General features: G+C 49.3%; 1 protein-coding gene across 1 annotated transcript; it reads left to right on the top strand.

Moving 5' to 3' along the window:
* The first annotated feature begins 1,691 nt into the window (after positions 1 to 1,691).
* LOC129198093 (keratin, type II cytoskeletal cochleal) lies at positions 1,692 to 13,548 on the top strand. The gene is made up of 9 exons (XM_054807143.1): positions 1,692 to 4,282; positions 5,035 to 5,243; positions 7,756 to 7,816; positions 8,307 to 8,402; positions 9,118 to 9,282; positions 9,424 to 9,549; positions 10,782 to 11,002; positions 11,536 to 11,570; positions 12,313 to 13,548. Exons 1-9 carry the CDS (start codon positions 3,884 to 3,886, stop codon positions 12,480 to 12,482), a joined length of 1,482 nt encoding a protein of 493 aa, XP_054663118.1. The 5' UTR covers positions 1,692 to 3,883; the 3' UTR covers positions 12,483 to 13,548.
* Positions 13,549 to 14,345: the final 797 nt, after the last annotated feature.

The raw sequence follows: 14,345 nt of genomic DNA, 5'->3' as shown, positions 1-14,345 counted from the left end.
GAGGAGGAAAGGTGAGATGCAGCTCCTGGAGGGACAGGACCTTGCTGGAAGCCTTGTTATTAACTCGGAGCTGGCTCTGGTCTACAGCAGCTGGCTGCGTCACCCTGGGCGAGCTGCCTCCAGCTATTCCTGTGGGTCCCGTGATGCCCCCGTTAATACTGAGGCTGCCCTGCTTCATTGCAGGAAGGAGAGGTGTAGTTGGAAGACACAGTGTAGTTTAGGTGAGACCCATCATACCAGCCTCAAGCACTGATCGAGACCTGAGGCTGTTAGAGCTGCGGGGCCGTAGGGGTGGAGAGCAAAATGCTGTTTCCCTGTGTAAAACTGCATGAAGTTGCAGTGCGAACAATACCGATCCGTGTGCCAAGGGCACTGGAGCAGAGAGAGGCCACGGAAGTGATTTCAAGTCCCCAGAAAAGCCAGTTGTTTATGAAATATGTGAGGATTTCAGCCCATCACAATGTAAGGCTAAGAGGGTGGTGACTTAACTTTACTAGGGGAATCATACCAGGTTCCAGAGAGCCATTTAAGTGCTTCAGAAGTGGGCAGTGGCAGGAAGCTAAAGCCATCAATGAAATAATTTCAAATTAGACAGAAGGCCCTGAGTTACAGCAGGAGAGTTCTTGTTGCCAGGCAATGAACTGTACCAAGGTCCCAACCTTTGGAACAAATGAAACCTTCAAATCAGCCAGACGTCGCCTTTCTGGAAAAGCCACTTTCCTGTCATTGAGGCACTAGGCTGAAGAGCTGCGTCATTATATTGAGCTTTATAGCCTGAGTGACACAGGAAGTAGGATTAAACAAATCAATAAAATTTCATGATAAGTAGTCACCATCCTAATGTGGCTCATTTGTGCATCAGGTTGTTGACATACGGCGCCTGCATTTGGGACAGTAAAAGAACAAGTTCCCTCTTGGAGCATTCTTTCTATATTCACAGGAATTGTTGATGAACAGGAAATTTTTATTAATGAGGTTACTTAGACCCTCAAAGGAGGAGCTGTGATCACAGCGCAGAGGGGAATCTTCAGCACGGCAGTTTTATGGTTGCAGGCATCAGTGTAGGTGCCGCTGTGTTGGCATTACTTTTGGGTGGTGTCAGCAGGAATAACAGCTTGACAGTGTCATTCTGACAGCCCCATGAGTGCCCCATCGTGCTCTTGTGATACCCCAATCATGAGACCACCAAAACACTGCTTGTTGTTAGGACACTAATTAATTTATGACTCACTGCTGGAGCACTTTGGAGTAGTAATTGCAAACTAGGACTGCACTGTGCAAACAAAAACCTAAGGGCGCTGCCTGCTCCAGATAGCTTTCAATCCCAACATTGTGTTCTAAACACACAGTGAGAGATAGCCCATGGGATATCGACAGAAGATGTGGAAACAACAGGCTGACATCGATCGGCATAATAACGTGTTCTTAACACACAGTTTTGCTCTCCTGCAAAGATTTCTTCCTCTTCCATTAGGAAGTGACCGTATTTGATTTTTTTTTGATTTTTTTTTTTTTTCTCGCTTTCTGGGCTGGAATTGAGAGCTTGGTTCATTTTCCCAACGGTTTATGGAGGGATTTATCGTTTGTGACTCTTTCATCGGCTTCATGAGCATGGGTGCACGGCAGCAGGCTGTTCCTGGGTGTGCAGGGACTGGGCTGTCTTGTCGTGGCACCAAGCACAGTCGCAATGTCAAAGCATTCACTTCCCCAAGAGGGTGTTTAACCAGTCATTGCAGTGTCTTCTGTGTTATCAAACCTGAATCTCTGGGGTCATTCGCATGGGCTTGGAAGTATTTACCAGTCCGTGTGGTTGTAAAACTATGCAGTGTTACCATGGCATCCCAACAACACAAGCAAACTCTGCTTGTGACATCTCCGGATTGCTGGATCCTGCTGTGACTTAACCTGACTTGAAACTGGATTTAAACGGGGAATGTTCACTTCGCAGGATGGGTTGTAATAAGTGCAAGGGATCTAAGCTGAGCTGTCGCTAAGCTGCAACGCTGGGAGCCAGGGAGCATATAGCAGCAAGGTAAATGAGGCTTTCCTGCCTCTCTCCTGCATTGGCTGGGTTGCTCATGGTACAGAAAAGAACCTTGAATGGAAGACCGACTCATCCTTACCTAAAATCAGTGGTGCTGCATGGTGGTAATAAAGATTAGAAAATGGCTTTTCATTGATCTGGCCCTTCGTAGTGCAGACCAGGGTGAAGTTCAGTTGTCTTACTGCTGAACTGGTGTTTCTGCCGAGGCTGCTAAGAACAGCTTTGTCTTTATGATAGTTTATCTGACAGCTCGCTGGATTGCTTTATGGTTTGTATGTAGTGTTGTGCAAAACATCCCTGTCTGCTGATACAAAGGGAGCTGAGGCTGGAATGCAACCTGATAAGATCCAGAAGCTGGGGCTTACTTTGGTGGGAGTTATTCTTGCCTGACTGTAGGACTCTAAATCACACTTTCAGATTCAACCCCTGTCTGCTCAGGACACCCCAGAACTGTTGCAAGAGCAGCCTGCTTTTTTCTCTGGGGACTCGGAAGGACCTGGAGCTACGTAAAGCAGCGGGAGGCTTCTGCCTTGTTGCAAGCTATGTACAATGAAATGAACCCTTGCCCGTCTGCATCAGCCATCAGGCCGAGTATAGCTGGGTGTACGTAACACGCGAGTTTGCTTTACGCTTAATGGATTTATTTTTTTTTGCTGGTGGAAGCTGAGGCAGCTTGCTGGGCAGGGAGGAATCTTGCCTCGTATGTCTCTGGCTTAATCTCCCCCTTTCCCTCCAAAAAGAGAATTTCCTTGTAGTAGCTGGTATCTCCAGCCACCTTGTATTCTTCCTGCAAAGAATGAAGTACATATTTTGAATAGGCTGTGGCCAGAATATGTAGCCGGTGCTGTCTTGCCGTCCTGATACGGGGAAGAGCTGAAGGGTGACACGCTCAGGCCAGAGTTGGAAAGATCATGGAGGATTTACGACCTGATAGGAAAAAGATCTGTCCCTTCAAGGGTATTTGAAAATGCAGAAAGCTCATAAAACTAATTTTTGTCTCTGCATCTTCTGCATGGGAGCCCAGAAATTTAAGCAGAAACCTGTCCTGTCTCCTCCTGAGCGTGGACTGGCACGTTGGGTATTTCCACATGCAGGGCGCAGCCTGCCTAAACCATCTTTATTTTAGTGCTAACAGGAGAGAGGAGGCAAACCCGTGGTGTCCAGGGCTAGCTGCGGCACCTCTCATCTGCCGCCCTCATTCCCCTGCGTGGCACAGACTCACTGGGTGCTGCTGGCAGGGTACAGTGTGTGTGTGTCCAAGGCTGCAGCTGGTTTTGGTTTATATTAAACTAGGCTGGACCTGGCGCTAAGCTGAGGCCCCTTATCTCCTTTCTGCTGTTGCACAGGGGAGCTACCTGCTCTGCAACAGAGTTTAAAATCAATGCATATTTCCCCTCTTCTCAATCCAAGATCTATTTAGGCAAGCGGGAAGGAATGGAGAAGCCTTGAGGAAACAGGGATCGGACCTGTCCTAACCCCTCTGCGAGGGGGACCAGAAGAGCCTGTGGGTCGCTCCCTCGGCTGCACATGTGGCAGAGGCAAAGGGAGGTGCAGAACAAAGCTAGGTCTGAGTGTGGGGACACGGCGCCAGGTGTGTCCTGTCCCTTCCCTGGCCCTTCCCTTCTCGCCTGCAGGTTGACGGAGGGTGGGAAGGCAGCCAGGCACACCCAGCTCTCCAAGGCAGTAAAATGATCCCTCTTTTGCCCTTGGGCAAGCCCAGCTTTTCTAACGGATAAAAGGAGAAGCAGTCAGGAGAACTCGCTCACTTTCCTGGTCTCCAGCACAGCTTCCCTGAGCTTGTGAAGGGTGGGGGATACTGAAAACACTCTCGGAGCAGTCATGTCCCGGTCTGTGAGTTTCAGCTCTCGCTCTGTGGCCGTCCCAGGGATCAGCCAAGTGCGGGTCAGCACCGTCTCCTCGACCCGTGGACTAGGAGGGGGTGCTGGCTTAGGCAGGGCAGGTGGCTTCGGCAGCTCCAGCCTCTACAACTTCGGCTCCACCAACAAGCGGATCTCCCTTGGAGGTGGCAGCTCCTACAGCATTCGCTCTGGATACGGCTATGGAGGCATGGGATACAGTGGGGCGCTCAGCCCTGGGGGTATTCAGGAGGTCACCATCAACCAGAACCTCCTGACGCCCCTGAATCTGGAGATTGACCCCAATATCCACCGGGTGCGCAAGGAGGAGAAGGAGCAAATCAAGACGCTCAACAACAGATTCGCCTCCTTCATTGACAAGGTGAGGTGTTGGAAAGATTCTGTGGACAGTGATTAAAAGCAGGTCTGACCCAAAGCTCGCTTAACCCAGCGGGGGATTCACAAATGGGCTCAGGATCAGGTCCTCGAGAGCATGGTGTGATTTGGCTACTGTAATCCAATAACTCTTATTAAAGCCCTGCTTGCATTGCCGTTGGTAAAGGGTCTTGCCCTGCTTGGGCCAGCTCTGTACCCCCTTTATTTAGCTGGTGTTGCCCATAATGTGGGTGCAGGCTTTAAAGATCAAATCTGCACTCAAGCACACCTAATTCAGGGAGGAGGGGGCCTCTTGGAATTGTCCCTGTAGAACAGATCTTGACATAAGTCAGAGCTTGCTGTGGTGTTTGCTCTGCCCTGTACCTCTGTGGCTTTACTGTTTTGCACTAATTGATCCTGTGTAAACTTCAGCTCTGGCATCCTCGAAATGCAAGGAATCCAGACCTGGAGTTTGAGTAACTGGCTGACTTTGAGCTCTGTGGATTGCTTCTGTCAAGTGTCAGGCAAGCAGAATCTGCTTATCTTTAATTCATAAAAGCCTTAAAGTCATAAGCCAAGCCCCAGAGTAGCAGTGCTCCTCATGGTCTTTATCACCATGCAGAGTTTAGGTGCTTCCTATGAGCAATCTAAATTCCTCAGATACCATCTGCAGCCTGTCCTTCCCCCAGGATCCAAACTCTGTAGTGCCAGCTCCCCCTTCCTCCTGCTTTCACAAATGACCCCTTGGTTGTTTTCCAGGTGCGATTCCTGGAGCAGCAAAACAAAATGCTGGAGACCAAATGGAGCCTCCTCCAGGACCAGAAGACCGCCCGGAGTAACATTGCTCCCATGTTTGAGGCATACATCAACAACCTGCGACATCAGCTGGATGGGTTGTTGAATGACAAAGGGCGTTTGGAGGGCGAACTGAAGAACATGCAGGATCTTGTCGAGGATTTCAAGACCAAGTAACGTATAATGTTCCCATCTAACGCTTTAGTTGAGCTGGCAGGTTGGTCAGTAGCTTGACAGAGGTGTCCCCAGCTTTTCTGCTAGGGAGGGAGATATTTATTCCAGCCATGAGTTAGGTGTCTAGTCCAGGGAAGCTGCCTGGATACTTCTTGCCTGGATCACTCAGTGTTCCTCGCACCTTGTTCCCGCATGGTCTTCAGTGGCTCTGTCCTCTTGGCTTTGCTTTGGGCCCTCCTCAGGGATGGCTTCGTGCTTTGGGTTGGACGTGCCGGTTCAGGTCCGTAGGTACCCATGGGAGCTCAGCGGGTTGGCAGGCAGTGGGTGAACTGCCGCTTGTTCTGAGGGCAGGTAACGGAGCAGGTGACCTGCAATTTTTAAGCAACTTTTCAGTCCAAATCGCATCGCGTGGGAGGAGTCCCATGAAGAAAGTAGCCTTTGTCCCAGCCTGTGCCCAACCCAGCTGTACAGGGGAATGCCTTTAATTAAAAAAGGAAAGAAAGAAAAGAAGGAGCTGGCAAACTGGATCAAGCAGGAACTGAAAACAAACAGATCTGATAATCCCCGGGGTGTGTTTAGGGAAAGTCAATAGCTAGTCCTTCCAAAAGAGGTGCACACGAATGATGTTTCCCCCAACCCTGCTCAGTTATTTCTGCTCCATGCTCATTCACGGTTGCACTTTGTGTCTCTGCGAGGCAGCAGCAAGGAGCTGGTTTACACCCAGAGGAATTAAGAGTCCTAATTTTAGTTGCATGTCACATGAATGCAAGGTGTACAGGTGCATATTTAGTCCTCTGGCTTACAGGTCCGTGTAAAACCAAACCCTGCATGTGCTAAGAGAAGGGAAACAAGAATTAGGAGCTAGTGCAGAAGAGGGAGTGAGGCTGTAGTAGCTGGAGTTCAGAACCTGCTTCTCCCCATTTCTGTGAAGAAAATCTCATCTTACCTAAACCATGACTAGCTCTTTTTGTGTCTGTTGCCTTTTTTTCATGCATCCGATATACACAGTAATTCTCAGTTTACATCTGGGGTAGGGGAGGCGATGTAGATGCACGGGGCTCCGGGGGATGAGATTTGGTCCCTTGTTCATAAGTGCATTGGCTAAGGGTGTGGTTCAAAGTAAGCGAAGGAAGGAGCAGGCTGTTCGCCCTGTCCACGTGGCTTGGTGCGGCGCGTGCTGAGGTGTGATGGTGCACTGGGCTTCCCGAGGCGCCTCGGGAGTTAATGGAGAATATTGAATGGTTTGTCACCTCGTTGACCGGTTTGGTGGAGCTTCCCCCAGGAAATGAGGAATTTGACAAACCGTTCTAGCATAATTCAGTCTTTTTACCTGTCTCTCATTATCCATTCTGCACTGCGGGCTGTGTGTACGCAGCACAGTCACATAACTTCCAGCTCATGTATTACTCTACAACAGCAACAGATGCAGTTTATTGACCTCAAAAGGGGCAACATCCATTTATGCCGGCGCGGATGGGCAAGGTTCTAGCGCGCAGCAGAAGGGGAGGTACATGACAGCTGTTGAAAGTGAAGTAGCTCGCGCTTTGGAAGGCAAATTACAGCGCTAGCCATGCAGGGACTGTGTAAATAAACAGCAATTCCAAAACAGCCAGACAAAATGCTTCCTTCTCTGGTCCTTGGATAACTTTCAGGATTCATATAGCAGGTTCTTGCTGTTTGTTTCAGCAGGTTGGCTTACATAGAATGGTGTAAAGCTCTGAGGTCCAGGCTTGCAAGGGTTGCAAATCAGTGAACTGCCGTAAAGTCAGAGGAACATGATTTTTATCTGCTGAGGATCTAGCTCATTACATCTAAAGGTGAACACCTAAGGAAGGGATGTACCAGTATTAGAAGTTTGTGTGACTTTGAAGCATAGCTGCTTTGTGCAGAATGAGAATAATTACACTCAGCTCTTAGCAGGACGGTGGCATGTGCTTGACACCTGCAAAATGTTCTCAAATGTCTGTCATAAGGAAGTGCACAGTGAAAGTACCATTAGCAGGTGCTTTGATCAGCATAGAGGAATATGTTGAGTCTGCTTGCATCTCTTCTGCATTTGTATTTGCTCTCTCAAGGAGCAAGTGAAGGGGCTGAGAGCCTCAGGACAGAGACTGCCATTCTGCAGCTGTCCGTGGCTGAGCATAAGGAGCAGAAATTTTAAGGGCAGCGAGTTTTGATGAGTGTGGGAAAGCATGGGTGAGAAATGCTTTCCAGGTGAGTGGTCATGGCAGCGTGGACCAGAACAGCTTTCAGGCATCAGCTCATTCAAACAGTACCCCCAGAACTGTGGCATACAGCTGGTATCTCTGGTGCAAATAATCCACGTGCTGCAGTGGTACAGCAAACGTCCACCTGTGGCTGGCTTGCTTGGGGAGGTCATAGGCTTTGCCGAAATGGTTCACAGAGAGAGAAAGGGAGGGAGAGAGAAGGGAATCGGGGTAACTCTTCACCGTGACATTTTTTTCTTGTAGTCAGGCTCTAACTTCACACCAATCTCTTTTTTTCTGGCAGATACGAAGATGAAATCAACAAGCGCACGGCAGCAGAGAACGAGTTTGTGGTGCTCAAGAAGGTGCGTACCGTGGATATTAGCTGGGACTGCTTGTATATCTTTGCAGCCCTTCTCGCCCTTTTGTCCCCTGCACTCACTCTGCTCCAGCTGTACCTAGAGACCTCCAGGTACAGAATTACAGCTCTCATTTCTGGCTAAAGGCTCATAGGAAGCTGGGAAGGAGTGCCAGATCCCATGGTTATCATAGGTTGTGGCTAGATCTTTCTTTGAGACATTTCCTAAGGCCTCCCCTGACTGTCCAAACTGACAGTGGACTTGAAAACACGGTTCCAGGGGACCCTACAGAACATACAGGATCCTGCCCACCAGCAATATTTAGTACACTGGTAGATAATTTTTCGGACATGGTGGGTCATTGGGCAGACAGACGTGGAGAGCAGACAGTTTGGGGAACTTGATGGGCTCGTGGCTGCTTTTGAAGCCATCAAAGGCTGGGTGGACTTAGTCATCAAAGCTGTGGCAATCTCAATGGATTATCACTCTTTTTTAGGATGTGGATGCCGCCTACATGAACAAAGTGGAGCTGGAGGCCAAGGTGGATGCGCTGACAGATGAGATTAACTTCCTGAGGTCTCTCTATGAAGCGGTAAGGTCCTACCTGCTGCTTGTGGCGGCTGCAGTGTAGCACCACCAGTGGGTGAAGAACAGCGAATGCTGACTGACATAATGAAAGTGGTGTTTCCAGAGACAAGAAGGGTGATGGACACATGGAGTTTTCCCTTGCATAAGCAGAAATAAGCCTGCAAGTGAAGTGCACATCCTGTGAATTGTCACAGTGATTTCTCCCTGTCTGGGGTGTGAGATGGATTTGTTGCAAACGTAGCCGGGACATGCATTATTTTTTGATGCCATTAATGTGAAAACAAGGAAACCCACTGTATTATAGCCAGTGCTGGTGGGTGCTTGTGTGCTGTGTGAGAGAAAGAAAGGAAAACTCCTTGTCCGAGACACCTTTATCTTACCCATTATTTGCAAGATAAGCGTTTGATTGAACTGGACACGTTGCATCCTTGGACTAGCATTTCATGCTGGGTTCTTATCGCAGGAATGGGGTAAACTAACCTTGCTGTCAAAATGTGGGTGATAAGAAGTAGCTCATTTCTGCTGTTGTTTGTTACTTTGTGCTTTGCAAGGTTGATGTGATTCAGTTGTTTTCCTTCTAATTAATGAATGTTTTGATTGAACTCTTCTCATCTGCCTCCCTTTCTCTTTTCTTCTCAGATTCTCTCTTTAATTGGCTTCCAAAAGAGAGGCCCTTAAAAGTCAGTGATTAATGGTATTGTTTTTAATGCAACTGGCAGGAACTTCAGGAGCTGCAGGCCCAGATCTCTGACACGTCTGTGGTGCTGTCTATGGATAACAACCGAAACCTGGACCTGGACAGCATCATCGCAGAGGTCAAAGCGCAGTATGAGGAGATCGCCAACAGGAGCCGGGCAGAGGCCGAGTCCTGGTACCAGAGCAAGGTGAGTTATGGGAGAGATAAAGGCAGTTACAGCTTCTGCTAGCTCACGTATCCTGTGTGTTATGAGTGGGAGATATTTTAGTTGGCTAATTGACTGCCAGCCTGACTCCATCCTTTTCTCTTATACTGTTTTATCTCACAGTATGAGGCACTGCAGGTCACTGCTGGGAAACATGGAGATGACCTGCGTAATACGAAGAATGAGATCTCGGAGATAAACCGCATGATCCAGAGGCTGCAGAGTGAAATTGAAAATGCAAAGGCCCAGGTGAGGAGCTGCCCTTGTTCTCCTGCTGCAGAGCAGTGGATTTGGCAGCGACAAGCGTGCCAGGGATCCGGGTGTTTGGGGGCAGCTGCAATGCTCACCTCAAAAGATGTGAGTTCTGCTGGAGGGAGGAACTGTGTTATGAGCAATGTAATGCTGAGAGGCAGCTGAACTATAGGTGAGAACAAATCTGCCAGCGACCTGGGAGCACAGAAGGGGAGTGATGCGGAGCTGTTTCCAAAGGGCAAGGCCACGTGTGGCCTCCCTCCCAGCCACGCACATTCCTTGTACTCTCTTGCTTCTGGGATCTTGGTCCACTCCCTTTTTGCAGAAGGGAACACCATGTTTGGGCATATAAAAGAATTTTTCAGCTGTATGGGAGTTCTGTTTGCTTTCTCCAGGGGCTGTTATCGCTTTATCAAACGGCTGGTGAAAGCCAGGCCAGTGAGTGGTTCAGACCATGTTGGGGCTGAAAATTGGCTGTGAATAACCAGGGTGCACAAAGCTGGAGATAAGCCATTGTGATTCATCCATTTGTGTTTATTTGGTTTCAGGGCCGGGAGGCTTCAACACACACTTACAAGCAAAGAGCTTGTAACCCAGTGCAGCTCCCTTGAATAATGAATGAGGGTATAAAGCACACGGGTTCATTGTGAGCCCTTCCTGCCAAACATGGGGCTTTTTCAGAGGTGCAGGGGGCACAGTCGAGGGGTGCGTTAGACTGCCAGCTTGATGTGGCCCCACAGGGACGCTTTTGGGTTAGGTCTGCATTGTTTGTTAACTGCAGGTCTGCTCGAGTCCACGCTTGCCTCACATCAAAGCTTGCTGGAGACCATCTGGCTCTGAACAAGCTCTGGGGCATAACAGGAGAGAAACCCTGAGCTTGCATTAACCCTAAGTGTTGTGCTGTTGTGTGTGGTGTGGGTGGGCTGAGAAGCTGAGGATCACCTGAAGAAAGTCTTCTGAAAATGTAGCCAGTGGAGAGAAATAGGGTTTGCCTTGCAGAAGAATGTATCTTGGGATGAGATGAGCTTCCTTTGCGGGCTGATCTCCATCCAGTGCCCAAAAAAATGTGTAGGCATGAACTTCTAGGGATGTAAGTTGAGCAGATGGCTCCAGGGCTCTGCAGATACACAGAGAGGGTCTGGCCAGTACATGTCAGAAGCCCATGGGCAGTAGTGTCCTCCACCAAGGAGATGAGGTGCCCGCTGACGTCCCCTGCTCCGTCCCTGCAGCGTGCCAAGCTGGAGGCAGCTATTGCCGAAGCCGAGGAACGTGGCGAGTTGGCTGTCAAAGATGCCAAGGCAAAGCTGGAGGACCTGGAGGCCGCCCTGCAGAAGGCGAAGCAGGACATGGCCCGGCAGCTCCGCGAGTACCAGGAGCTCATGAACGTCAAGCTGGCCCTGGACATTGAGATCGCGACCTACAGGAAGCTGCTGGAGGGAGAGGAGAGCAGGTGGGTGCAGCCTCTGGGTTTTCCATGAGGAAGGGTCCAGCCCTGTGTTCCCTTTGCTTGAGGACATTGTGAATGCCCAATTCCAATTTCTGCAAGGAAATACAGAAGAGAAAACCTTGCGGTTTAAACCAATTTTTGGTCCTGAAAATGCTTTGGCTGAAGAGCCAGACTGGCAAGTTCTAGGAAAAAATTGATGCTTTTGGTGAAAATATGCAAAGAAGAAAAAAAGTTATTTCCCATCAGCTGTTCAATGCTGTGGCAGGAAATTTCCTAGTGGCTGAAATCCCCATCGAATTAGGACAGAGCTTCTGTGCTCTTTCAGCCCCCCCCCAGGTGATAACAGCGCTTATAAATGTAGGGCCAGAACAAAGCGCTGGATGGCACACTTATCTTGTCTGAATTATTTACAGCAGCAGTAATAACTCACTGTCATTGTCTTCACCCTCAGCGCCGAGGCCCTGGGGGAACACTGAGTAATGCAGAGTCTAACCTGTCCTCTTCCTTTTTGCCTCTGTGTTTTTCTTCTCCAACAGGTTGGCTGGTGATGGAATTGGCAACGTCAACATCTGTGAGTTGATTTTATAATTTATAATAGTTACACGTAGCCATATGCCTATAGAAAAATGCAGGTGGGCACCAGCTGGGTCTGGGGGCAGGAGCCTCATGGTGCCCTGCCTTCTGCAACCCAGTTTAGCCCCCTGCTGAAATGGGAGCTCCCCAAGACAGAAGTTGATAGTGCTGTTGGCAGACTTGGTCTCTAATTCATCTGTATGAAATTTAATTTGGGGGAATATTGATCTTTCTAATGAGAAAAGGCCTTGCCTGGATTGGAGGTTAGTGCGAGGAGGCATTAGAGGGTGTCTTTCCAGCTCGGGAAGCATTGAGAATTTACCTTGCCCGGACACTGGACAGATGCTGGTGCCTTGGGATGCTGTCTGCAGCTCTAAACCAGTGACTCTGCTTTCCATCCACTTAATTGCCACCGGTAGCTGATGAAGCGCATGCCCACAGCCTCTTTGGTGCACCAAGAGATGAGCTGGATGTGTTTGATACAGGGTTCTCCATGCTGCAGGGAGTCCTGAGCCAGACTGACTGATGGAGGAGGAGATGGGCTGCTCAACCCTCAAATGCATCTGGCTGAGCACAGGGAATAAATGCTCTGTGCCAAAATGTAACAAGAGATTAGTATCCTGGGCCCCGCGTTTTGCAGGAGGTCGTAGAGAGACACAAATGCCCCTTTTGTGAGGGTACTAAACCGGGTTTGAAGCTCCCTGGTTCTCACGTTTGGTTTGCTTCTCTCTGTGCCACAGCCGTGGTCAGCTCCAGCGGTGGAGGTAGCTATGCCGGTTCCAGTGGATTTCTGGGAGGAGGAATCGGAGGAGGCCTTAGCAGTGGGGCGCTCGGCTTCTCCTCTGGGGGTGGCTCCAAGTCCTACACCATCACCACAACCTCGTCCAGCAGGAGAAGCATCAGGAAGTAACTACAGGAACGGAGATCAGCGGTACCCACTGCACGGGAGGAGGGAAACGATAGAAAGAAAAGTTTTGTTGCCTTTTATAGGACAAATTGGCTGCAAAATTTCTGCAGTGATGAATGAATTGGAATAAGACAGACCAGAGTACCTGACCCTGCCACATCACGCCTAAGGCTTGATCCTGCACTGTTGAACTTAGTGGGAACCATTCCACTGAGAGCAGGTTCAAGCCTGTAGGGTGAAATTTATCCAGGGAAGCAGGCGGTGTATCACTTTTGTTACTTGTGTGCCTGGTACCCCCTGCTCAGGGCTGGATTTCACCCTTTGAAGGGCAAAGCAATCATTTGAGTGGCAAGCTATTCCACATTTCTGCTGTGGTTTTGCAAAAGAGACCACAAGGTTATCTCCCTCTTAGTATGATTTGGAAGACTTTATTCCCTTAGACACCTCAGAAAATTCCAGCCTGGGTTTGTTTTCTTAAAGTATACCAAGAAGAGAACAGTGAAACTGTTTTCGGTTTCTCCTTATTTTCTTTGGAAGTGGGCTCAGAAATGGAATTCAACAATGCTCTGAATGAAGCTGATCTCTTACCAAAGGCTTCTTTATAGCAAAGTAACTCATAAACAAGGTCCCCCACCCATTCCCTCTCCTTAAAAGAAGCCCAAAGCTTAAGGGATATGAAGTTGTTTAAAATTCTAAGTAGCACACTAAAATGGGAGATAACATTCCCCATCCCTGGGTGTCTCTGTTTACCACCCTGTATTTCAAAGCATATCTAGTGATATCTGGTGTCTTTACTACAGCTAGGGAAAAAGTGTCTTTTGTTGATGCATCATTACAATAACTACTTGTTCCTGCCAAAATGTGTCTTCAACTTAAACATGCCAGGGAAAAATAGGTCGTTACTGCAGTAGGAAGAATTGTTAGATAAATAACTCAAAGAAACTGCACAGAATTGTTGTCTTGCATGCTCAGCCATGTCCTAGCACTGTATCTTTGGTTGACATTTTATGCCTTTGTGGTCTGAGACCTTGTGGTGAGGCCATTAATAAAGTTTCCCTATTGCATGCTTCTTCAGTCCCAGCTGGGTTCCTTGTCTGTGCTGCCCTGGATGCCCAGGAAAACATCCAGTGTTGTCACCTTCCTGCTGTCTCCAGAGCCTGCTCCTAGCCGTGTCCCCTGGAGCAGTGCCACACTGTGGTCACAGGCAGGATTTAGGGTTTGCTGTTGCAGTCTTTCATTCCTGGGTGAATTTTACCAGTTTGGGCAGCGGGATGATGGGACTGGTTTTGTTCAAGCACTTGGCTTCAGCTCGAGCCCGGATCAGGACTGAAACTGAGACCAATCCCTCTCCAAGCACCAGCTTCCTCCGCTGAGCCAAGAGGAGCTAAACGTTGGAGGGGACAGCTCTCTTGCAGATGGCCGAAGCTTGGAGAAGTGAATCTGGGCCTTGCTGCAGCAAGGACAACTCATTCCTGCTTCTTTTGGGGCAGCATGGGGCGAGAAGGGCTCACCCCAGGGTGACTTGGGCTTGCTCCCACCCCTCGTAGGGCAGACACTGGAGCTGCTGTTGCAGAAGGCATCACCCCAGTGGGGATGGGGCCAGGCAGATTTTTGTAGTCCCTGAGAAAAGCTGTTTGCTCCAGGATGAGGATGGCGATGAGGCTGCCAGGGTCTTGAAGGACGCTTTACCCACCTGTGTGCCACCCATCGCTCCAGCACCCAACACAACCCAGCACCTTGTCACTGAGCAAGCACGGTGCTGAGCCCGTGTGTGGTTTTACTACACGCCAGGCACTAATGGCAGGGAGGGGAGGAATCCAGGGTGCCCAGCAGAGCTGTGTTATCAGCAGCCTGGCACACCCAGCT

This window comes from Grus americana, chromosome 31, assembly GCF_028858705.1.
Source record: "Grus americana isolate bGruAme1 chromosome 31, bGruAme1.mat, whole genome shotgun sequence".
Taxonomy (NCBI): domain Eukaryota; kingdom Metazoa; phylum Chordata; class Aves; order Gruiformes; family Gruidae; genus Grus; species Grus americana.
Note: the sequence above shows the minus strand (reverse complement) of the source record. Positions and strands in the feature narration are given on the sequence as shown.